The 23,993-nt window shown below is 45.4% G+C and overlaps 1 protein-coding gene across 3 annotated transcripts in view; it reads right to left on the minus strand.

Annotated features, from left to right (window-relative positions):
* The window catches only part of MTMR12 (myotubularin related protein 12), a gene marked incomplete at both ends in the record, with an annotated part of 60,236 nt that overhangs the window by 31,250 nt on the left and 4,993 nt on the right, over window positions 1-23,993 (minus strand). For all 3 annotated transcript variants that reach the window (XM_084233458.1, XM_084233460.1, XM_084233459.1), the window contains 2 exons: window positions 325-467; window positions 3,224-3,284. In XM_084233458.1, coding sequence (XP_084089584.1) covers window positions 325-467; window positions 3,224-3,284 — 204 coding nt within the window. The remainder of the gene's footprint in view (window positions 1-324; window positions 468-3,223; window positions 3,285-23,993) is intronic.

Below are 23,993 nucleotides of genomic sequence, written 5' to 3' on the forward strand. Positions count from 1 at the left end.
GTTCAGTCTCAGAAAACATGGGGAACTAGTAAATTTGGGGAGATGTTATTCCCAAAGAGTGATACATACTGCGCTGAAATATAGAAGAGAATAAGAAAAAGGTGATGGTGTCAACCTAGAAAATCTAGCACAAGCCAGTGTGACAGGAGGCCCCCATGGGGGGATTTAGAACAGTTCGACCACAAGAAGGAGGGCAGAGAGTAGACCAGGGTGAAAGGACTGTCCTTCGTGTTTGTGTGTGTTATGGGTGATGGAGTCACTGAGAAGCTGAAAAATATGGGCCACAGTTGCCCTGCCAATCCAGCCAATCCAGCTCCTACATACATCACTGTCCAACGCAGTTTCGTCATTGCCCAGGAAAGCAATCTTAAAGTTTGTGCAGACCAGTTTCCCATAGATGCCACGCTGACAGGAATCTTCCTGGACACACTTCAGTACTGTGCTGGCTTCACAAAGCAGCTGTTCACCTGATGGAGATCAAAATAAGTCCTCCTTAGAGTCCTTGGGGGACATACAGTGTACAAACAGTCAAGGCTGCCTTGGCTCCAGTTGCGTCAAGACACACACACACACACACACAGACACACACCCCCCCCCCCCCCCACTGGGCTGTGCTTCAGAACTTCAGTTTCAGCAGTGTGAGTGCTGCAAAACAGGGGAGAAGATGCAGCAGCATGGGGAACACTGAAGAGTGAAATCAAAATAGCCCGGTCATACTTTCACACATGACAGTTCTCTATCTTCTCACTGTGACTAACAGAAGTTTCCAAATAGGTGGCGATCTCAGCTACACTTGCCAGCATGGAGCTCAGTGCTTCTATGAATCTGAGCCAAATGACACCTCACAGAAAGGCCCGCCCTTGTGCTACAGAACAAGGACTCAAGTCTGCTGCAGGGAAGGGCCCTATCTCAGTCTGGAATGGCTAAGAGAGCAGGGGTGTCTCCCTGGCCACAGGGTTTTCAGGCAACTTCCTCAGACACTCAGGCTGCACCGCATGACCTTCTACTGCATGACAACACTCATTCTGGCTCCACAGACAAGGATGGGAGGAAAAGGGAGGTCAGAGGTTTGTGGGAAAAAAACTGTTTCCTCTCTTTTTTAGGGGAGAGTATTTCCTCTCACTGTGTCACCTTTCCTGCTCTATCTGCAGGCGCCCAGCCTACATGAGAAGCTGTATTTCCTGGGGGGAGAGACAGCACTTCTCTTCATAGTCAAAAAGAAGAGGACTACGGGGTAGAAAAGCACTCTGCTGCCTGGAAGGAGAAAAGTTCGTGAGGACTGGGTGTCTGGGTGAGGACAAGTAAAAGATGCAGGGGAAATGAAAAGCTAAGTGTAAATACTTTGCAACAAAAAAGAAAAGCAATTTTCTCTTACTCCAGCAGCAAGCCAAAATCCTTTCAGAATCTTTAAGATAGTTCTTCACTGTCTTTAAATTTATATTCTGCCTCAAAATTCACTTAGTATAACTTTCAATGTGAAAACAAATAAAGGTTCCAGGCACTAAGATTACTGGGGACACATATCATGGTTTTTTGGTCCATCTGCCAATGGGTTAATTACTAAGGAAACCCTGGAAGATGGCTCAGTCATTCAGCCTCTGGAGAGCCATGCAGCTTGAAGAAAACAATGAAGTCAGAGTCTCATGGGGTTTTAAATTGTCCCAGAAAATGTGCTTCAGCTAAGTCCAAGGTGGAGGACATATGAGCAAGGCTTCCTGTGCTCTCGACTCCTGACTTTTCATAGTCTCTCCCCTAGATCAGGCAGATATCCAGTTGTCCTGTGGTCACGCAAAGACGTGCAGTGGCTTATCCGACATCCAGGTGAGGTTCTGCATGCATGACATGCTGCATGGCAGTTCTCACCTGTGTGTGCAAACAGGCTTGAATCATGAGGGGCAGGAGCTGGAAAAGGTCTTAATCCAATCTAGGAAACTGGGGCTCAGAGAAATTAGCTGTGAGCTCATAGCTATACACAGAGAAGAGACTGTGAGATAATCTAGGGGATGAGAGAATGTGTAAGATTCAGCTAAATATAAAAGTTAATTTTAAAATCTATAACCCAAGAAAAGGAAAGATAATAGGCTATATGGATTTAATCATTATTAGAAAAATAATGATACTTTGATACTTAAGAACTGAAAAAAGTTTTATAGATTACAACATATTTACCAAAAAAGTTTGATCAGAAACTTGCACATATTCACATCCTCCCAATAAACAGGAATAAAAATAAAAGTACCAGCACAAGGGCTCTTGTGCTTTGGGGAAATATATTTTTAAAAAGTTATGGAAAAAAGCTTTTGGGATTAGGAAAAAGAAAGTGGAAGAAGAACTGAAAGCAAAGTTCTCAAGATATCCCACGTATGGAAAAGATATACTATCAAATAATTGGTTTCTGAAATCAGAAATAATCACACTTTGAACTAAATAAAATAAAAATTTTGGACTATAAAACCAATGAGTGGATCCCAAAGGCAGGGGGGAAGGAGGCAAATCAGCACGAAGATGACAATGGTATGGTGGCAGGTAGAACTGGACTTTTATTGATGACCCTAATCTAATATAGCACATGATGATTCTCAGTGATGCACAGCTGACATAAAATATTATAATGGAATGTTACTTCAATAAAAATTTAATTTTTAGAAAAGATCAAAATTTGACTTACACTATAATAAAGTCACTCTCTTCCAATTCAAAGACTTCATTAATCCAGGTTCCTGGTTAATGACCAGAGCTGAGCCCTGGCAGCCATGGAGAAAGGGTAAGCCACAGCATGCTGGCACTGATGTTCATGTGCACAAGCAGCGACAACAGGTGAAGCCACTCCTGCTGCATCCCAGAGAAGCAGCTGCAGAGTTAAAGGCATCTACATTTGTGCAACAGGGAGTGTGTGGGCTCTGTGGTCACAGGGCCTTCCCTGACTAGGGAACAGAATACTGGACAGGGCCACATAAGGCTACCTGAAATAGGCCCCAATTGCTTGTGAAAGCAGTGAGAATTTCCCAGGTTTACTTAGAGGAGGGTGGAAGAAGAAAAATTCTTTGTAGATGTTGTAATACTTGTTACTGAACTAATGATCTTGATAGTTTTGTTCAACTTATTATTGTTACATGCCATCTGGAAAAAAACAAAGGAATTTATATCTCGAGATACCAGGGATAATATAATTGGTCACTGTCTTTGAGCTGGACATCAGGTATGAGGATGACATGACTATTACCTGGCAACAAGTGAAGAGTTACTTCCTTCTCTGCTACTTCCTTTTCATTTGTGTGAATTTCCTGAAAGAGAAGAGCAAGGGGAATTTTTTTCCTCATTAAAATGAAGTCATGTTTTCAGAATAAACATTAAGACACCATAAACCATGAAGAACTTTTGACAAGCTACTTACTTTTTTAGAAGTATTTTTAACTAAAGGAAGATAGAAAAATTCCAACAGACTAGTTCAACGTATTAACTAATGATTTAAGACCAGTCACTATCAGGTGTCCCAGGAGGAGGGGCAGGGATGGGTACTGTCTGTCTATCTATCTATCTATCTATCTATCTATCTATCTATCTATCTATCTATCTATCTATCTGTTTGTTGATTTATTTATACAAGAACCAGGGTAAAGGCCAGATGCACAGGAGGGTGAGAGGATTCACCAGAGACAGAGCAGGGAACAGAACAGGCAGACTGACGAAGTACACTGCTGAGGGGAGCAGCGGGCGAGACAGGAGAGGTCTGCCCCACATGTGGGACACTCGCCAGCCGGCGGGGATAGAACCGGCCCTGCAGAGGTTGCAGACAGCTCCACAGCGCGGCGCTCAACTGCCTGCGCCACCAGGGGAGGCCCGGTACTCTCTATTTAAAAGAACAAATGCCATACAGCAAAGTCAGGCAGCTCAGGTGGGAAAGAGAGCAAAAACATTCCACAGAATGAATCCCCTCTTCCTCTAGTGAGCCTCCAGGCTCAAAAGCAAAAGATTATTATGTGATCTTGAGAGAAAATGGACATCAGCAAAGGACTTGAAGGTCAGCACAGGAAAAGAGGAATGCCTCAATACTGGTCCATCTACTCCAGGGCATCCCCGGGCTCAGTACCATGAGAAGTGGTGTGGGACACATCACTGCCAATAAGGAATCAGGGTTCAGTGTCACTGTTTCTCAATAAAAATATCTTCAAGTGCCTCTATGTTGAATCCTTCACAAATAATGGATTAAAGCTAGGCTATAAATAGCTGGTTAACATAAAGAAGAGCATGGTGAGCCTCCTAATGAAATCTACCATACCAGCTATGAAGTTTTCTTGCCAAAATATCTGCTCAACATGCATGAGCTCCTATGGTAATCTACCAATTCATAAGAAACACTGGGACAGAGGAGCATGTTAAATAACACCATGGGGAAGCAATCAGTCAAATCCTCACTGTGGAAAATTCTATAAGACACAAAAAGTTTTGTCAACAAAATAGAATTTTGTTTCATTTTTGGTAGAAGATTCTGGGAGGTATGAGTTTTCTGCATGTGCTCATTCAGACTGAAATTTGTTATTAGAAGAAACTTGGGTACAACTGAGGCAGAAAAAGGATGGGTACAACCCATGCTGAAGTGGAAGGAAAAAGCCCTGGCTTTTGCAGGGAGGTCATGGGGAGCGTGGTCTATTTTGGAGATGACTGCAATTTCCATCCCAGGAGATGATAATAAACGGAGTTTATGAGACATGTTTCTCAAACTCCAGAAGTGTCAGTTCACCTGGGGTGGCTGTTACCTCTACAAACTCTCAGGTCCTACCACAGGCCTGAGAGGGCAGGGGATAAGCTGGGCCTCTGGCCTTGTAAAAAGCTCCCCAGATGACTGATGCAGTGCTCCAGGTTACACATGAGGGGCTGCTCTTGCATGAGTGCCATGAGTGTTTTGGTAATTTAGAAATTCGCATCGAGAGTTCTCATCATCTATCACTGGCAAAGAGCTAAAGCACAATTATTTTTGACAGGTATGTCATCTTTCTCTGAGGAGAGAGCAAAGCTATTCATTAAATTTAATCAGCTGTTAGAACACTCTAGCATCATTTTGACTAGTGCTTATAAGCCAGAGTGGAGACTGCCCTATTGTTACTTCTGCTGACGTTATCTGCTGACAAAAAACGTATACCATCCAAACTACCTACAACACATCAATCCTTTGCAGCGGTCAGTGGAATTCTTCCTTTACAGTTCATAAACAAAACAATCAGGAGACACCTTGTAGGAGTCTGTCCTACCAAAAACTTCCTATCCCCAGACATGTGCTCTTTATCCCTCATCCTCCTGGAGTGAACCCTGCTCCCTGAGTTGCAGACTGGAGAAACATACAGGAGTCCACAAAGAGTTAATCATTTAACCTCCCCTATTAATTGAGGTGAAGGTCTAGGAACAGCTAATCAAACTGGCTTCTTAAACTCAGACTTCCCACACACATGGGGAAGCTGAGAAAGCTGTGGTTTTGTCGAGAAGGAGACCCAAGAAGAGGATCTGTGGAAAGAAAAACCAACCCCCAAACACAGAGACAGTAATGGTCTGGACCCTCAATGCTTTCCAGGCTTTTATGAAGTCTAATTCATGGCCTGCAGTTTCATGGGTCACACCTCTGTCTTTATAGTAAATCCCCTTGGTTAGCAATTTTCAGTTACAGTGGACTTCTGCTGGTCATCACGAAGGGTATGACTGACTTAGGTCTACAGAATTAACAACACAGTGGGCCTCCCTGGTGGCACAGGTGGTTGAGCGCTGCACTGTGAGGCTGTCCACAGACTCTGCAGCGTGGGTTCGAGCCCAGCCGGCCAAGGTGAAACTCACATGGCACAGCAGACCTCTCCTGTCTCGCCCACTGCTCCCCTCAGCAGTATATTTCAGTCAGTCTGCATGTTCTGTTCCCCGCTCTGTCTCTGGTGGATCTTCTTACCCCCCACACCTCTGGCCTGTACCCCAGCTCTTCTATGCATAAATAATGAATCTTTTTTAAAAAATTAACAACACAGGGCCTCCCCAGTGGTGCAGCGGTTGAGTGCTGGGTTGTGAAGCTGCCCACAGCCTTTGCAGCGCTGGTTCTATCCTCGGCTACTCCCTGGCCACCAGGGGAGGGTCCCACATGGCGCGCAGACCTCTCCTGCCGCCCGCTGCTCCCCTCAGCAGTGTACTTCGGTCCTTCTGCCTGCTCTGCTCCCCGCTCTGGCTCTGGTGAATTCTCTCACCCTCCCACGCTTCTGACTGTACCCAGTGCTTATATAAATAAATAAATAAATCTTTAAAAAAAAAATTAACAACACAGAAACCAGAGATGCAAGGGTCATGTGAGGCGACATGTCAATATGTAATAATATATCCAGGGTCAGAGGATTAGGAGCCAACGGCAGAACTACCACTTCACAAGGAAGACTGGCAGGAAAGCGTCAAATGCCAGATCCAGCATGTACTGACTCACGTTGGGGAGTTTCAGTGGAGTTAGTATGCCTCATAGGGTTTTGCCATTATTCAGCTGCTAAAACCCCTCATTCATGGCTTTCCTTGGCTGCTCCCACCACATTCCTTACATTGACCTCCATTCCCACCCCCTCACCAGCTAAAGCAGAAGCAAGAGAAAATACAGGAAAAAAGAAAAGTTCCCATATCATTCTTCCTTGTCATTTCCAACTGAATCATGTATGGTGTGTGCGTGTGTGTACATATGTCTTTTTTTTTTAGAAGCAGAGGCTGATACTAGGCTTCCAAAGGTAGTTAACATTTGTGTATGGAAATGGAGGAGACTTAAAAGAGATAAAGATCATTCAAATGAAACTTCATTTTTTTAAAGACTTATTTATTTATGCACACAAGAGCTGGGGTACAGGCCAGAGATGCGGGGGGTGAGAGGATCCACCAGAGACAGAGTGGGGAGCAGAACAGGCAGACTGACCGAAACACACAGCTGAGGGGAGCAATGGGTGAGACAGGAGAGGTCTGCTGCGCCATGTGGGAAGCAATCTCCAGCCGGCCAGGGATTGAACTCACGCTGCAGAGGCTGCAGATTGCCTCACAGTGCAGCGCTCAACCCCCTGAGCAACCAGGGAGGCCCTCAGATGAATCTTTACCAAGTACAAGGTAAAAAGGAGCACAAGGAGCAGTGGGAGAAGAGACAACACCAACACATTTACACAATCACAACAACAGTCAGATGCTATTACAAAGGGGCTGGCTTGGGCATAGGGGAGCACAAAAGGAGGACACTGGTAACTGCAGGGAGAGCAACAGAGGGAGGAGAAGGGAGGGGAGACTACTCCTTCTGGGGGAGCGCTAGTGAGGGTGTGCGGCAGTCCAGCAGACGGACAAGCGGGAGAAGGGGAGAAAAGAGAAGATGCTGTAAGAACAGAGGCAAGTAATTCTACGAGATGTGCGATATGGCAAGCATCAGTTTAAAGGAATCATATTAAGGAGTCTGAGCTTTATCCTGTGGCCAATGCAGAGCAACTGAAGGATTTTAAGCAGGGGAGTAAATTTAGCACAGAGTATTTACTACCCCCGATAAACATCTTTCAGGAAAAGGACAGGACTAAATCAGGCACCTGGGTGTCTTCCAGCCTACAGAGCTATCAAGTAGATCTTGCTATCAGCAACTGTCCTGGCCTCAGGGTCCCATCTAAAAGAATGGAACGAGATGACTGCCAGTCTGAGAGAGCTCCACAGCACACCTGTGCAAGGTCAAATTCGAGACATGGAAATGAGCCAAATACATGTGCCCTCAAAGGAGGACTTTTCCCTATCTGGAAACTGTAAAGGAAGACCCATGAAGAGCCATTCCAGAAATATGAGTATCATTGGCAGAAATATGAGTATCAACCTACGCAAGCCCCTTCTGGAAGAAAAACGGTAAAGGCTGCAGACCTTTCCCTACTCTCATCTTTGACAAACGTCCCAAAAGCTAAGTACACGATTTTCATTTTTAAAGTATTAATTCTTTTGCTGAGCATAATTCCTTCTAGCTCCATCCACGTTGCTGCAAATGGCATGAGTTTATCTTTTTTGATTGCTGAATAATATTCCATTGTGTATATATACCACATCTTCTTGATCCAGTCATCTATTTTTGGGCATTTGGGTTGTTTCCAGGTTTTACCTATTGTAAATAGTACAGGGGACTGGGGTGATGGTGCACAGGTGCCTTGGGGAAGGAAATTCTATGGGGACTCAATCTGAGGGGGTGGGGGGAAGCAAATATTGTCTTAAAAATGTTTTAAAATGATAAATGTTAAAATAAAAAAAATAAAGTACTAATTCTTCTCCTGCCCAAAGATAAGGTTAAATACATTTTGTTATTGGCAACAAGTTGCTGATCAAAATTTTATCTGATAAAAGGGAAAACCCACAAAGTGGCTAAGTCATTGAGGAGCTACATATTTTATGAAATATGTGGTAAATTTCAACACTGTAGGGAACGGACAGAAAAACCACCAAGATTCCTAACAGTGCTCAGCTTTCTATGAAATTGCCGCTGCTCATCAGACTTCCTTCAGCACTGCTCCCAGGGAAAGGAGAGGTCAGACCAACACAGTAAGCTGGACAGTGTGGTGAAAAGCCAGCCGCTAAGAAAGAGCAACCTAGTCACCGAATGCATGTGAACCCCAGCCTCAGTGGCCACTAAGCGCGTTATAACAAGATGTTATTCATCCACAGAACACACAGCAACTGCACTTATTTGGAACACTGCTGAAAAATCATAAAGTCAAAAAGACTTCGAAGCAGTGGACACAGATGTGTTCAAGTTTGTGCACAGAGATCAAAGCCCTCCACAAGCTGTCAGTCTCAGCTTCCACTTCAACTGCACACTTGTAATGACACTTCGTCAGCTTCTACAATGTGCCAGGTAAGCTTTCTTCATCAGTATCTCATTAATCCTCACAACTCTAGTAGGTGTGTATTGCCCATTTTACAGATGAAAAAATCAAGGCTTAAAGAGGCTGAGTTACTTTCCTTTTACAGGATGTAAGTTGCTAGCCAAGAGTTCAGTCTAAACCTCAATGAACTCCAGAGCCCACAAGCTTTGCTGCTGAGTGCTAGTTCTAACAAACTATCCCTCCAGGTGCCTACTACCAAAATGATTAGAACAAATTAGGCAAATTCCTTGAAGAGAACTGCGCTTCCCGTACAAGGACTTGCCACACAGAGGACGACAGCATGTGAAAGCTAAAGGCAGCTAACACTCCCGAGAATCTGCTCGAAGGCTTGAAAGCAGCTTGACTTTTTTCATGCCACTGGATACGAAAAACTAAATTCGCTCATTTCTTACCAAATTAACATTCAGAACACACATTTTCTCAAAAGTGAGATGGCCCTCCGGCGCCTGAGAAAAGGCAGAAAAAGGGAAGGTCCTGCCAGAACACAAGTAACCTTGGAAAAAAGGGGGAATTCTACAATGAAGCTCTCAGAGGCCAAAATGCTTATAAATGTTCACATCAACCCTTGACCCTTCAATGCTTATAAGGGCTTTGAATCAAAAACTCTAATTGTTACTTCATTTCATGGAGCCAGAGAGGCAAATTCCAACAGAGAACCTCCCTGAAGGTTCCAAAACACAATTCCTTCTGATTGCACTTGGCATCAAAGTGCTAAAAGGGCAGAAAACAGACATTTTATTTCCTCAAAATCACTCTATGTCTCTTAAATGAGTATGTCATACTTTGTTTTCTCTGCTAAAATAGAAAATCTGAGGGAGAAATTGTATTTGTATCACATATTAAGTGGGAATTCATGTGTATCTATGAATAAAATTTACTGTTTAACTGAAAGTTGTATTTTTAACACAGCATAGTGCTAATGATTTAAGGTTTGTCTTTTCCCGTGTTTCTCCAAACTTCTCTCTGTACATGTAATGAAAATAAAAATAATACGGACATGGTATCCCAATGCAAATCCTGCTCTGGGACCTTCAGACATGACCTTGGGCAAGTCATTTAAGTTGACTGAGTTTCAGGTTCCTCCTGTAAACTGAATGATACTACCCAATAAATGGACTGGAGAGATGTGTGTCTACTTTGGCACATGTACTCAGTAAGTGGGAGCTGTTATAAGGGTTGGATATGGCAGTATCTGTGTTTCTTGATTGTTTTTCTTTCATTTTCTTCTCCTTTCCTTTAATGAGTAAACAAATAATTCAATATACCACTTTAGAGTTGCAATTATTCAAGATTCTCTTACATGAGTACAGTATTTTCTACTTTTCCCTCAGCTCTGTTTCCCACATTAAGTTAAATTAACTATTCAAGAGGCTTCTTAATTCTTTTTTTCCTGAGGTTCAGAAACCCCTGCAATCAATAATACCTAAGTTGGTTCTTATTCCATAAGACTTTGACCACACAAGACCACCTGAAATCATGGAAAAAAACAGCATTTTTCTAATAGGATTTGATTTCCAGAAGCCCACAATGACTTAGGTATCACCATTTTGTGTCTTCTGCAGTAAAAGTACCTTGAACCTACTACAAGACCAAATAAATGAGTTTCTTAGGAGAACACCATATCCCGGGAAGGGACTGCTCAGACACACAGCACAAAAGGGAAGCTTTCTCAACTGCTGGTTTTACTGAAAGTACATTAAGGCACTGAAAGTTGGTTAACAAATTGAAATTAAAAACCTAAACTAAGTACTGGAATTCAAAGAACCACAATGTATACAATTAGCACTAATAGCTAACCCTTCCTTGGTAAACATTTCAAAAAAATTATAAATATACATTATCATAATTCTCACAGGTAATTGACTCGGGGAAAAAGTAAGTACCACCATTACCATCAACTCCATCCCCACCCCCAATCAAAATATACAACAATCCTAAGAAGAGGATAACCTAGAAGATTCTCAGAAATCAGGGGATACAAAGAAGGAAACCATTCCCTCAAAAAAAAAAAAACGGGCCTCCCCGGTGGCGCGGCAGTTGAGCGCTGGGTTGCGAAGCTGCCCGCAGCCTCTGCAGAGCCAGTTCAATCCCCGGCCACCGGAGAAGGGTCCCACATGGCACGCAGACCTCTCCTGCCGCCCGCTGCTCCCCTCAGCAGTGTACCTCGTCCTTCTGCCTGTTCTGCTCCCTGCTCTGGCTCTGGTGAATTCTCTCACCCTCCCACGCTTCTGACTGTACCCAGTGCTTGTATAAATAAAATAAATAAATCTTCAAAAAAAAAAACCACTTTAATTGAATTTTTTCTCATTTGGTTTTCAGAAGGCATCTGCTTGTGTGGTGGGGACAGACTGGAGACTACAAATGGCTGTGTCCCATAGCTCCTTCAACCTGCGTTTTACAATAGCTTCTCAAACTCCACGAGAAAAACAAGGGAGAACTAAGAACTATGGAGGTAGCATTTCAGTGTTTTTCAGAAAGAGGAAAGAGTTGCACCACCCATCATTGCTTGCTGATGGTGGGGGGGGGATGGAAGAGAGGGGAAGTGGTTACCAGTAAGAGCTCAGAATAGCCCACATCTGGATGTGTCAAGCTGGATCTTGAAGGGGTTATAGGATATGATGCAGTCCCCACAGGTACACCCTACTCCTGATCACACTGGGCTCTGAATGTGTAAAAGCTGATGTCTTCATGGGGTATTATCTTCAGATCAATGATTTAAGGAGATCCAATTTGACCTTTACAATTGGATGAGCTAAGTGCAACCTCTTCTTTAGCGACATTACAGATTAGTAAGTCACGACTCAGGAGTCGCTCATGAAATGCAGAAATCACAAATGTCCAATCTGTGAAAAGTGGGTACTTTTTTATATTTATTTATGCATATAAGAGCCAGGGTACTGGACAGAGATGCAGGAGGGTGACAGGATTCACCAGAGACAGAGTGGGGAGCAGAACAGGCAGACTGACTGCTGAGGGGAAATACACTGCTGAGGAGAGCAGTGGGCAAGGCAGCACAGGTCTGCTGTGCCATGTGGGTTGTTCCCTGGCCGGCCGGGGATCGAACTCATGCTGCAGAGGCTGCAGATTGCTTCACAGTGCGGAGCTTAACCCCTTGCGCCACCAGGGAGGCCCAAGAAGTGGGTACTTTTAATGGCCAGTCTTTACTGAGGCTGAGATGGAAAGAGGGATAACAAACATTTTCAGGAGTCTTGTGTGTCAGACAGAACTGAAAGAGTTTTACACTTGCTAACTCACTGAATCCTCACAGCCAGCCTCGGAAGCAGGGTTATTACACCCACTATTATCTCCATTGTGCAGATGAAGACACTCAGCAAGCAGGTGGTGGATAGAGACGGCTTACTTTGTGTTCTTACACGATGCCACACTGCCTCTTACGTGGGAATGAAGTGGGAAAGGAAATGATTCACAAAGTGATCAGTGAATGCCCACCTCAAACAAGAGCAAAGCAAGGTTCACGGAAAGGGCGCAGAGAAACCTATGAAGCCTGCCAGAGCCTATCACTGCCACCTAGTAAATATATCTGGAATCCATCTTCCTCTCTTTTCTTCTCTCCCTCTTTGCCCAGTGAATTTTGAGTAGCCACTGGACCTCAGCTGCTGTGTGGACAGTGGCAGATTTGGGTCCTGGGAATTGTTGATCCTCACAGTGGGAGCAGGAACTGATGTAGCTTCTTTTGATCTGTGGAGTAAAACTTGCGGAAACTGGATGACTCTGTTATTCATGCCCTTATCTTTTTTTAAATCTGAAACACACAGAAAGGTAGCATAACATTGAGGCTATATGTGGAAATAAGAAATGAACAGCAGACAACCCCAGTCCTGACCTTACTCTTCATATGTTTATGCGGTTGTTTCCATTGATCCGGACTGCTGGGATGCCCTAGATTTGAAACCTGTACATGCCTCGGCCGGTGCTAGCTGTCTTGGCCATTCTTTCATGCTGTAAGAGCAAGTTTTGACCAAGCTCAACTAGAATAACAAGAGGTACTACATAAAGTACATGGGTTGGTTTTAATGGAGACATTTGTTGAAAGTTTGCCTGACTTTCAAATGAATTTGTTTTGAGGCATCTTGGGGAGTTTGATAAAGTCTGTCATTGTGACCAGTAAAACCAGTCCTCCTTGATTATTAAAGAACCACACTTTTCTTTCCTACACATTGAATACGCCAGTTAACTGGTGTCAGTAATAAATTTTATCTCATGTTTTATAGCTCTTGAAATGGTACTGTGGCCAATTGCTGAATAGGCAACTAGCAGGCGGAGTGTCCGTTACAAGTTAGTGGTAAAGAAAAAGCAAAGAGCTAGTGGGGGAGTCTGGACCCTTCTCTGAAATGAGGTGACATAGTAAGAAGCTCCACCATCCCAGAGAATGGGGATGGTACAGAGGCACCTGCCATACTGCCCGGATACTGGCTAAACTGGCTGTGATCGTGGGAAACACCAGGCCTAGTCACGGCTGGTGCACTCTTACACTCCTGCTAGACAGGCTTCCCCACTTCTGGTCTTTCTGGATTAACACCACATGCATGCTGGTTTCTAATGGAAGGCTCTCTTTTTCTAGCATTTTACAATGTGATTGAGCTTTCAGTGATGTCATCCATATTGAATGCCCCAACCTAGGTTTTCTATCTTTTTTTTTTAAAGATTTATTTATTTATGCATGGGGTACAGGCCAGAGATGCAGGGGGCGAGAGGATTCACCAGAGACAGAGTGAGGAATAGAACAGGCAGACCGACCGAAACACACTGCTGAGGGGAGCAGCAGGCGAATTAGGATAGGTCCGCTGTGCCATGTGGGTTGCTCTCTGGCTGGGGATCAAACTCATGCTGCAGTGGCTGGTGCCAGCTTCATAGGTTACGTCCCAACCCCTTGCACCACTAGGGAGGCCCCAGGTTTCCTTTCTTAATAACCCATAAGTTTCTCTGATTCCTGCTGGAGTATTTTTGGAAACCTCTCACAACTTTAAGTCGTTATTAGTTATTTGATGAAGTCTTTTGAGCACTTACTGTGTGCAAGGCTTATACTGGATACTGGGGCTATGTGGTAGACCAGAAAAACGGACAAAAGACCTATCTGCAAAGACTTCATAGCTTGAGGAGGAGATCGACTTAAATAGTTACATAAACAATGTGAAACTGCAGTTGTGACAAGTTCTCTGGAGAGCTACATAGGACTGCATGAAGCTGGTAACAGAAGGCTTCCCTTTTGAGCCCCTTATCCTGAGGTCCAGTGGCTACTCAAAATTCACAGGGCAAAGAGGGAAAGAAGAGAGAGGAAGATGGATTCCAGATATATTTACTAGGTGGCAGTGATAGGCTCTGGCAGGCTTCATAGGTTTCTCTGCGCCCTTTCTGTGAACCTTGCTTTGCTCTTGTTTGAGGTGGGCATTCACTGATCACTTTGTGAATCATTTCCTTTCCCACTTCATTCCCACGTAAGAGGCAGTGTGGCATCGTGTAAGAACACAAAGTAAGCCGTCTCTATCTACCACCTACTTGCTGAGTGTCTTCATCTGCACAATGGAGATAATAGTGGGTGTAATAACCCTGCTTCCGAGGCTGGCTGTGAGGATTCAGTGAGTTAGCAAGTGTAAAACTCTTACAGCTCTGTCTGATACATAAGACTCCTGAAAATGTTTGTTATCCCTCTTTCCATCTCAGCCTCAGTAAAGACTGGCCATTAAAAGTACCCACTTCTTGGGCCTCCCTGGTGGCACAAGGGGTTAAGCACTGCACTATGAAGCAATCTGCAGCCTCTGCAGCATGAGTTCGATCCCCGGCCGGCCAGGGAACAACCCACATGGCACAGCAGACCTGTGCTGCCTCGCCCACTGCTCTCCTCAGCAGTGTATTTCCCCTCAGCAGTCAGTCTGCCTGTTCTGCTCCCCACTCTGTCTCTGGTGAATCCTGTCACCCATTCTTCAGCAAGTTCTGGCCCAAATGAGACACACCTACTGGAACCCACATCCATGCAGCTGGCCCAGCATTAAAACGTTTTCAATCTGATCTCTTCCCAGAACTGTGTTCCTGAGAAGGAGTGGCCCAAAACACAGGGCTCCACGGGGCCCGAGGAGGGACCGGTGAGTCAGCACTGGAGTCCTGTGTCTGGTTTCTCAGGGCTGTGAGATGACCCACCTCTAACAGACACCAATTCATCTCAACAAAGAGCTCCCAAGTAACCTAGGTACCAAATGCTGAGGATAAAAAGGTGAATAAGAAATGACTTCTGCCCTCACAACATTCATATGGACACATAAAAATATTAACTGCAACTGGGGGGAAATCAATTCAACAAATTCTAGGAATCTGCAAAAGATGGTATCTCCACACATCATCCCATAATCCTCACAACTCTGTTAACTGCTGTTACTGCTTTCACTTTGGCGGTGAGCAAAGTGAGGCTGAGCAAGGGTAAATGAAGTGGAACTAGGGCCTCAACTTACCCAACTAGAGTCATGCTCTTCACCACAACCCAAGCTGCCTCTGCCTGCTGCCCACATCCTCTCCTGGCCTTCCACACACACTTTCGTAATTGAACTACTATTTCCTACACACCTGTGGTATTCTAGCTCAGCAGATCCTTTACGACCGTAAGCAATCAAAAAGGTGAGTGCAAAGTGCTCTGCTAGGTCAGGACAGGCTATAATAGGACACAGCGGAAACACTCCACCGCATCAGAGGGGGTCAGCAATGATTGCCATCCTCACAAAGTCTCATTTCCACAGCGCCCTGACATCAGTAGAAATGAGTTCCAGGTCCAATGACCAACACTCCCTCTGTATGCACGTCCTCAAGCTCCTTTCTGAGTAGGGTCATCCGTCCTTCCCTCAAGACAGGTGTCCCTTGGATGAGCTTTCCCACTCACATCGTTTCAATGCATGCAGATGGTCCCCCAGGGCTCTTGACTCCGGTTCTCTCGAGAGCTCTCCATCTGCACACTCAGACCCTGGCCACCTGTACTTGAAGGCCTCCAAGCTCATATTTCAAGAACAGTTCATCACTTCCCCCTTGCCCTTCACCAGACCTGCCTGTCCTCCCCGGAGGCTGGCTGGGTGGACAGACCCCCAGACACCAGAAGTCATGCTTAACTCCTCGCTGCCTTGAGCGAACATCCTGTTTGCTCTGCTTTCTCAACACCTCTGAAATCTGTCTACCTCGCTCCATGCTTGGGGCTGTTCTCACCCCAACATTATCTCCCACTTTGCATGCTCCCACAACTGCAGTGACATTGCCTCTCTCAGCCCCTCCCCATGCACCCCTGGACTGACCCAATCTGTTACCTCCAGGTCCTGCCATCACTTCTCTGACAATCACCATCCACACATCTCAAGTCTTCTGCAAAGCTTTCTTTGAGCCAATCCCCTTCCTTTATTGCAATGACTTCTATAACCCCTCACCTTGTCTATTTCTCCAACCAATAATATAAACTGGGGGCTGAAGCTGTATCTTTATGTATTTTTGGCCTTAACTACTAATATACAGTTCCTGACAGCGCACATTATCAATAAAAGTCTACCAAAAGAATGCATAAATGAAAATATACAAACAGACAAGTATTTCTTGATTCTGGTAACATTCTTTCATCCCAAGCATGGCTCTGGAAAGGTTAAAAAAACATCTCTATTAAAAATTTCTACCTAAGAATATGATTACTGAATTACTATCATACTTCACTCTTGGGTCACTTTCTGAAATACCTTCTGGTCTCTTTGATATGGCAGTGGCTTATGCAAACCAGACTTAAATCTGAAGCCAGATCACTGAGGCTACACCCTAGAGTCTAAATGAATCCATCCACTGTCCAGTTCCAAGGACTGGTTTCCTGGAGCTGACTCCCGGAGCTGCTGGTCCTGCTCCTAGCCAGAGGGCTCCGCTTCTACAGGAACAGCCTGAAAATCAGGCTCATTCCCCTCTGAAAGCATGACCAGGTAACAGCCCTGCCGCTGACCACAGCTCAACTCTACTTAATCAGACACTATCTTTGGCAGATACACGCAACAATTACTGACAACAAACCAAGAGATCAGCATCGGAAGTCAGGGGAGCAGACATGTAGTAAGAGGCAAACTGACAATCTGTCTGGATGATGGTACCAGATCAAACACAGAGCAGCTCAGGCCGCTGGTCTTTAAGATAAGGACTCTACTATTTACTATTTCTTAAAAAAAGGCTACTTACTCAGCGCGCAGATCAGGTCCTGGCAGTAATAACTGTTCCTCTCCCTGGGCTAGCTGGAAACTCTGAAGGGCATTCAGGCTAAGCATCTATTATCCACAAAAATATATGTTTGGCTTAAACACTTAAAAATATAATGTTTGTTGGAAGTCTCACCATGTCATATGTTCTATGTCGTTTATGTTGGTCAGCAGTCCTGGTCAAGAATTCTGAGCTTCACTTTACAGCTAAGGCCAAGAAGTGCCAAGAGGTTAATAATGTGCCTCATGTAGCTAAGTAGATGTGGTGAAGTTGGAACTCAGTACTTTAGACACTAAAGCTTTTGATAATAAAAGCTTTGTTAAGATACAGTCCACACAGCATACAATTCACCCATTTACAGTGTACAAGTCAATGGTGTTTAATATGTTCAGAGTGGTATGACTATCACCAAAGCCAATTTTAGAACATGCTTATCACCCCCAAAAGAAACCTTGGTAGTGGGGCCTCCCTGGTGGCCCAAGGGGTTAAGCACCGCACCATGAAGCGATCCGGAGCCTCTGCAGCATGAGTTCGATCCCCGGCCAGCCAGAGAGCACCCACATGGTGAAGCAGACCTCTCCTGTCTCTCCTGCTGCTCCCCTCAGCAGTGTATTTCAGTCATTCTGCCTGTTCTGTTCCCCACTCTGTCTCTGGTGAATCCTCTCACCCCCGCATCTCTGGCCTGTACCCCAGATCTTGTATGCATAAATAAACCTTAAAAAAAAAAGAAGAAACCCTAGTAGTACCCATTAACCATCACCCCCACCATCCCCTGCTCCTACAGACCCAGCTCTAGGCAACGACCATTCTTAAATTTTTTTATTACAAAAAAATGCCACCAAGTTCCCTTTGACCTGTAACAAATCTCCAGGACAGAGCAACAGGCAACAACTTTTGGTGGTACTGCTCCCCACAAACAGCTACTTACGGGTCCACTCTAAATCCTGTCTTTCACTGGTTCCCCCCCTTACTTCAGATTTCTATTAGAGATTTTTTTATTTTTTTATTTTTTTTTAAAGATTTACAGATTTTTTTAAAGAAAGAAATTGCTCATTAAGACCTAAACTAAATCCCTTCCTCTATTTTGACAGCTCATCATTTATTGAGCAGCAGTGAAAGCATTACTCATTCATGCTCCTCAGCAACAATCATTCCCACTAGGCCTTTAAACAGTCCAAACACTATCAAATTCTCCCCCATTAGGAACTTAGGCTAGAAAAGAAGCAGTAAGACCCAAGTACCAGTGTAAGCTCAGAACCCTCCATTCGCTAGCTTGATTCCAATAGAGAGGGTCTGCGTGCTGGATGTGATCAGGAGCTGTCTGAAGAAGCAAAGAGCAGCCAGAGACACATCACAGGGCACAAATGGGTATCAGGCATCTATGCAAGTCACTGGTTTGCCAAACTAAGTGCCACGGACAGCTAAAATGAATAGTTTAAAGCAGACCTCATGCCAGTGCTGACTACTGGGCACAAAGACAGAGTAGAGTCAGCAAGATTCTGAAGGCCTAACAACTTCCCAACCTGCTCTCCAGAAGCAATGAAGACCTTGAGGGACACTCGCATCAGCTACTTTCTCAGCAATCCCCTGGGATCACCCAGGACAGCCCATAAGGCCACTCTGAGTGGCCGGCACTCCAGTCCTACCCTTGAGGAAATTACAGTTCTGTTGGAGAAACAAGACCCACGGACACAGGGCAATTGTATACAAAGGAGTGGAGGACAGAGGCTCAAGTGCACGAGCATCACGGACAAAGGGAGAAGGAGAGCGCCAGCTACGAAGGAGCACGCAGGCTGGCGCGCAAGGGCCTCGGCCAGTGACTGGTCTCACGCTTTGAGCTGTACCCTTCACACCCTTCTTCTTTTCAGGTTTCCTATCCGATTTCATTTAAAATAGCAGCTCTCACCAGGGGGTGGGGAGCGATCACAGATACCTGAAAAAAATGCTGACTCTTACTGCAGGCCCCTACCCACCTCCACCCTTCCCTGCCGCTGGGCATATCAGAATCTCTAGAGGGCACTTGGGACAGTGTTTTGAAAAAGTTCCTCAAAGAAATTAAAAAAAAAAGGTCCTTGAACAAAACATGTTTAAAAACACTTGCCTAATCCAACTCTGCAAATCAGGAAATGAGAGCCAAGTGGTCAGAGGGATCTAAGTCACACAGCATGGTCAGCGCCCACGCCTGCCAAATCCAAGCCATTGCCCTCCAACCAACCAGAAGTGGGCAGAGCCTGCGGTGAGCCTGGAAAGCACTGAAGATCTGGAACAGTAGGGGGGGGGGGGGCGGGGCAGGATGGAGGATTCTTAAATAAGAAAATGCCACAGAAAGGCCAGATCCAGGAGCCCACTGAGGTGCTGGTGACTGAGGGTGGGGCAGGAGGGAGCAGTTCCGTGCAGTGGCAGCTCAGCAGGTGCGGTGGGTGGTCCCAGCCTGAGGGGACATGCTGGCAGCAGGATGGCAATGGAAATGAAGACAGACCATCACAGAGGGCCCCCAAAGGGCACCCTGGGAAGTGTGATTGGTTTGGAGTACAGATGAATGGGGAAAGAAGGGGCTCTGGTGACAGCTGGGAAGGCTGACTTTTAGTGGTGGTCAAGCTGAATAGGAGGCTCAGGACATAACCTACTACCCAAATCCCAATTCCTCCTGCAAGACTCTGAGATGAGGAAAGATACAATTACAGGAGGCCAGAGAGAGAATCAGGAAACAACTCACTGAAAAAAGAAGACTGTGCAGGAAGGGAAACCCTCTGGGTAGAAGCAAGATGTACCCCTAGTGGTTACGGCACAGTCTGACTACAGGGTCAGCACCCCAGTTCCAGACACCAGCCTGGGAGAACGCAAGGGAAGAAGAATGCTGAAGGGAATGGAGAGCAAACCTGGTGACCCTCGGGACCTGTGCTGGCGACCTGTGCTGCTGACACACACACACACACACACACACACACACACACACACAGAGAGCGCGATCCAGGGAGCACTGCAGCTTCTGGGGTAGTGAAGAGTAACAGCCTCTTACAACAGTTAGTAAGTGCTCACTGCATGCCAGCTCCAGCTATCCATGGACTGACTCACGTAAGACGAGCAACAACCTTATGGACCCCACACTCTCACCATTGTTTTCACTGCTCATATCAGGAAACAAAGGGTTAGAGAAGTTAAAATACCAGCCCAAATCTAGTTAGCAAGCAGCAGAGCTCTGACCCCACAGCTATGTGCTTAAGCACCACTTCATACTGAAAGTAAAGAGGGCAGCGCTGGGACATTACAAGTGAGAAAGGTGCCAGGTGGCACTTAGGGGGCTGTCGGGATCTTATAATTTAAGCAACTGATGTGACTAACAGCAGCTGCAGAGACACATGGCGCTGCCTTTTGTGCCTCCCCCCACCCTCCTCCGCCAGAACTGCTATATAAATACTAGGAAAGAGAATAACTGGGGAGCAGCCACAAGCCTTCACGCAGCTTTTTCATGGTCTTGGAGCAAGAGAAACCAGGGGCCAACAAGAAGGTACGTGCAGGATCACGAAGGGCCACACAGGCCTAATGGCAACCATTATGTCACAGAAAGGAGGGGACAGTCCGGCACACCCCGTGCAGCGCCTCCGGATTCTACTCTTCAGGAATCACCTTCCCTTGTAAGAGGACAGATGCCCTGACTACCTGGTCCCTGTGTGCCTCTGGGCCTTTCTACTCACCGCTCTCACCTGCCTACTGCATCACCCCTTTCCCAGTCCACACGGCCTTCAAATGAGGCCAGACTCTGCGGTGGGTTCTGCAGCAGCGGACCCTCTGTGCTCAGAGAAGATTCTGTGCACACCACCCTTGTCAACAGACAGCACCTTCCTCCCTGTTTGTTTAGAGCCACCCTTTGCCTTGTTGTCTCCCCAAAAGGATGAGAACCTCCTGAGTGCACAGACCACTTCCTCTACATCCCTGATTCCAACACAGCACCTAGCAAATGACAGGCACGCAGTAACTCTTGCAGTCTTGTTATTTTTAGTAATAATAGCATTGAGCAGTGCTGAGTATCTGCCATGTGCCATGTAAGTTGGTAGAAAAAGGTATTTCTTCTCATGCTGAAAATAAGCCTGCAGAAAGACGGTCAGTCAGCCAAGGTCACAGGTGAGGAAAGACATCTCAGAGAGCTGAAGTCATGCTGGGAAGTGGATTTCAAGGGGTTAGAGGAAAACAGGGATTCAATTTATGTCTGAAAAAAAGGCAGGAACACAATGAGACTTTTTTTTAAGATTTATTTATTTATGCATACGAGAACTGGGGTGTTGGCCAGAGGTGCAGGGGGTGAGAGGATTCACCAGAGACAGAGTGGGGAGCAGAACAGGCTGATCTACTGAAATACACTGCTGAGGGGAGCAGCGAGCGAGAAGCAGAGGTGTGCTGCATGATGTGGGTCAGCTGGCCAGGGATCGAATTTGTGCTGCAGTGGCTGCGGACAGCTTGATTGCACTGCGTGTTTAACCCCTGCACCACCAGGGAGGCCCCAAGATGAGACTTTCCAAAAAACTGGGCTCATTCCCTCCATCAAGGTGTTCTCAGGGATTTTTATTATTTTTTTTTTACTTTAAAGATTTTATTTATTTATTTTGTGTAGAAGAACTGGGTGCAGGCCAGAAGTTTGGGGGGGGTGTGAAAGATTCACCAGAAACAGAGTGGGGAGCAGAACAGGCAGATCTACTGAAATACACTGCTGAGGGGAAGAGTGGGTGAGACAGAAGAGGTCAGCTCCCTGGCTGGGGACTGAACTCAGGCTTTAGCAGTGATAGTGCTGAGACTTAACCCCTAGGCCACCAGGGAGGCGCTCTCAGGGATTTTTAAACTCTCTTAACAGAAACAAAAGTAAAATACCCAGCAGCTCAGAACGAGTGTCTGAAACAGAGGACGGCAATCTGTCACAATGGACAGGTAGGGAGATCTCAGAATAGCTCACCATGTGGCCAGGGTTCCATACACGAGCCCTGCCTCCCTCGCAGCTGAAGCCCCTCATCCCCAAGGATAATACCTCTGAAAGGCTGCCCACCCCTCAGGTCTACCAGGAATGATGAAGGTTACTGCACTAGAAAAGCACTGTCCATTTTATTTTAGAAAAAGCATTTATGCATGAAATCAAAGCAGTATGGTCTTGCCACTGCCTTTGAAATGGATAAGCAGAGCTGGTCCTCTGAGAGGTAATTTGATTTTACTTATTCATATCTTAAGTAAATCATTAAACATGTGATTAAAGGACACAATTTGGCCTTTGGCAGAGAGATTCAGTAAAATGAGGGAAAAGGAAACATGAGTCCACAGAATAAAACTAACAAAATGTCAAAGGCAAATATTACCAATGAAAAAAGTCAACTTATTTCAAAGGTGTTCTTATTAGGTTGGAATGTCGCAGATAAGTCATTTTCATTTGTATAAAGGAACAAAGAAAAGAGGAAAAGAAACTTTTAGAGACAGTGAAAAATACTCTTATCAACCATACAGTGAACTTTCCTGGCACAATACTATGGTAACAACCGCAACAACCAAGACTCCACTTTCAATAACACTTTAGCCGGGAAGGATTCTGTCTTCTAAGGTTAATGATTAAGCACTTTCTGAAGCCGTTCAAGTGGCTTCTGATTCATAACAAAGGGAGCCCTCACCTATGTGACAATGTCACTATGGACAAGCATGCTGCTGAGGCCTTGACATACATAATCATATTTAATACTCATACTCACACATGTTCGCATGTACCCCTCAGGGAAGATGTATGTTATTACTATTTTCAGGCAGTAACATAACTGAGGCTCAAAGGCCTCGCTCACAGCTAGCAAGGGAGAGTGGCTGACCAGTGTCGGCTTGCCTAGCACTGTGGCACTTGAAGGCTGCAGAGAGGACTCCAGGAAGGCTGAGGCCTTGCTGTACCTCCACCACTCCCTCCTAAAGCCCCTCTCCATGTTCACCTCCCCGCTCCTTTCCTCCAAAGCAACCGAAGATGAGAAGCTATGTGAGGTACACCAGCTCAACCCTAACCCCAACCTATGTCAAGAGGTTTATTTCATAGGATTCATTTAAGAAGGCCTCAAACCCACTGCTCTTGTGCTCTCAAAACACCACATCAGAAGTCACAAGAGGAACTTGCTGAGAAACTGAGGATGGTTCCCAGCTGGAAAAAATTCAAAGTAGATGCCCCACTGACACCATATTCAAACACAACAACCACACCCAGGTTATCCATTTTTATAAAACCTGGTATGAGCACAGCCATATGGAATATACACACAGAACCACTAACACGCGGAAATAACTGCTTTGCTCAGAGTGACATGATTAAGGGCGAGTTTATTTGTCTAACTTTCAGAGCCTGCAACGTCATTACATTGTCTTTTTCATAAAAATAAGATATCTTAGAGTGATTTTTTTTTTAAAAATTGGCTCCTTAACATTCAGTTCTCTCCAAGAGGCTGTCACGTAGGATAGATGCATGGGATATTATTCCAAGACTGTCATGTATTCTACTGAGGATGAGAATGTTTGGAGAATGATCTAGAATTTTAAATTTCTAAGGAGGAGGTTTCCCCACAGTCTAAGATCTTGCTAACAGCCCTGGCTTTAAAATCAGAGACAGAAGTTGGGTGCAGAAGAGCAGCCGGCTCAAAGGCGGCGGTGTCGGACGGGTGGCAGCTCTTTTATCAGGATGCAGGAAGTGCTGCCCACCACGGCCTCATGACATCTTCTGATGCTCCATCTGCAGAAGTCCTGTGGTGTTGGATATGACCCAGGGAGATGCCACAGGAAGCGCATGCAGGAGAAAAAAGCGGAAGCTTTGGACTGATCACAGGCTAAAGCCACAGCTAAGAAAGTGATCATTTTAAGAGCACTTTCAATGTCCTCTAA

This window comes from Talpa europaea (assembly GCF_964194135.1).
Source record: "Talpa europaea genome assembly, chromosome: 5".
NCBI lineage: Eukaryota > Metazoa > Chordata > Mammalia > Eulipotyphla > Talpidae > Talpa > Talpa europaea.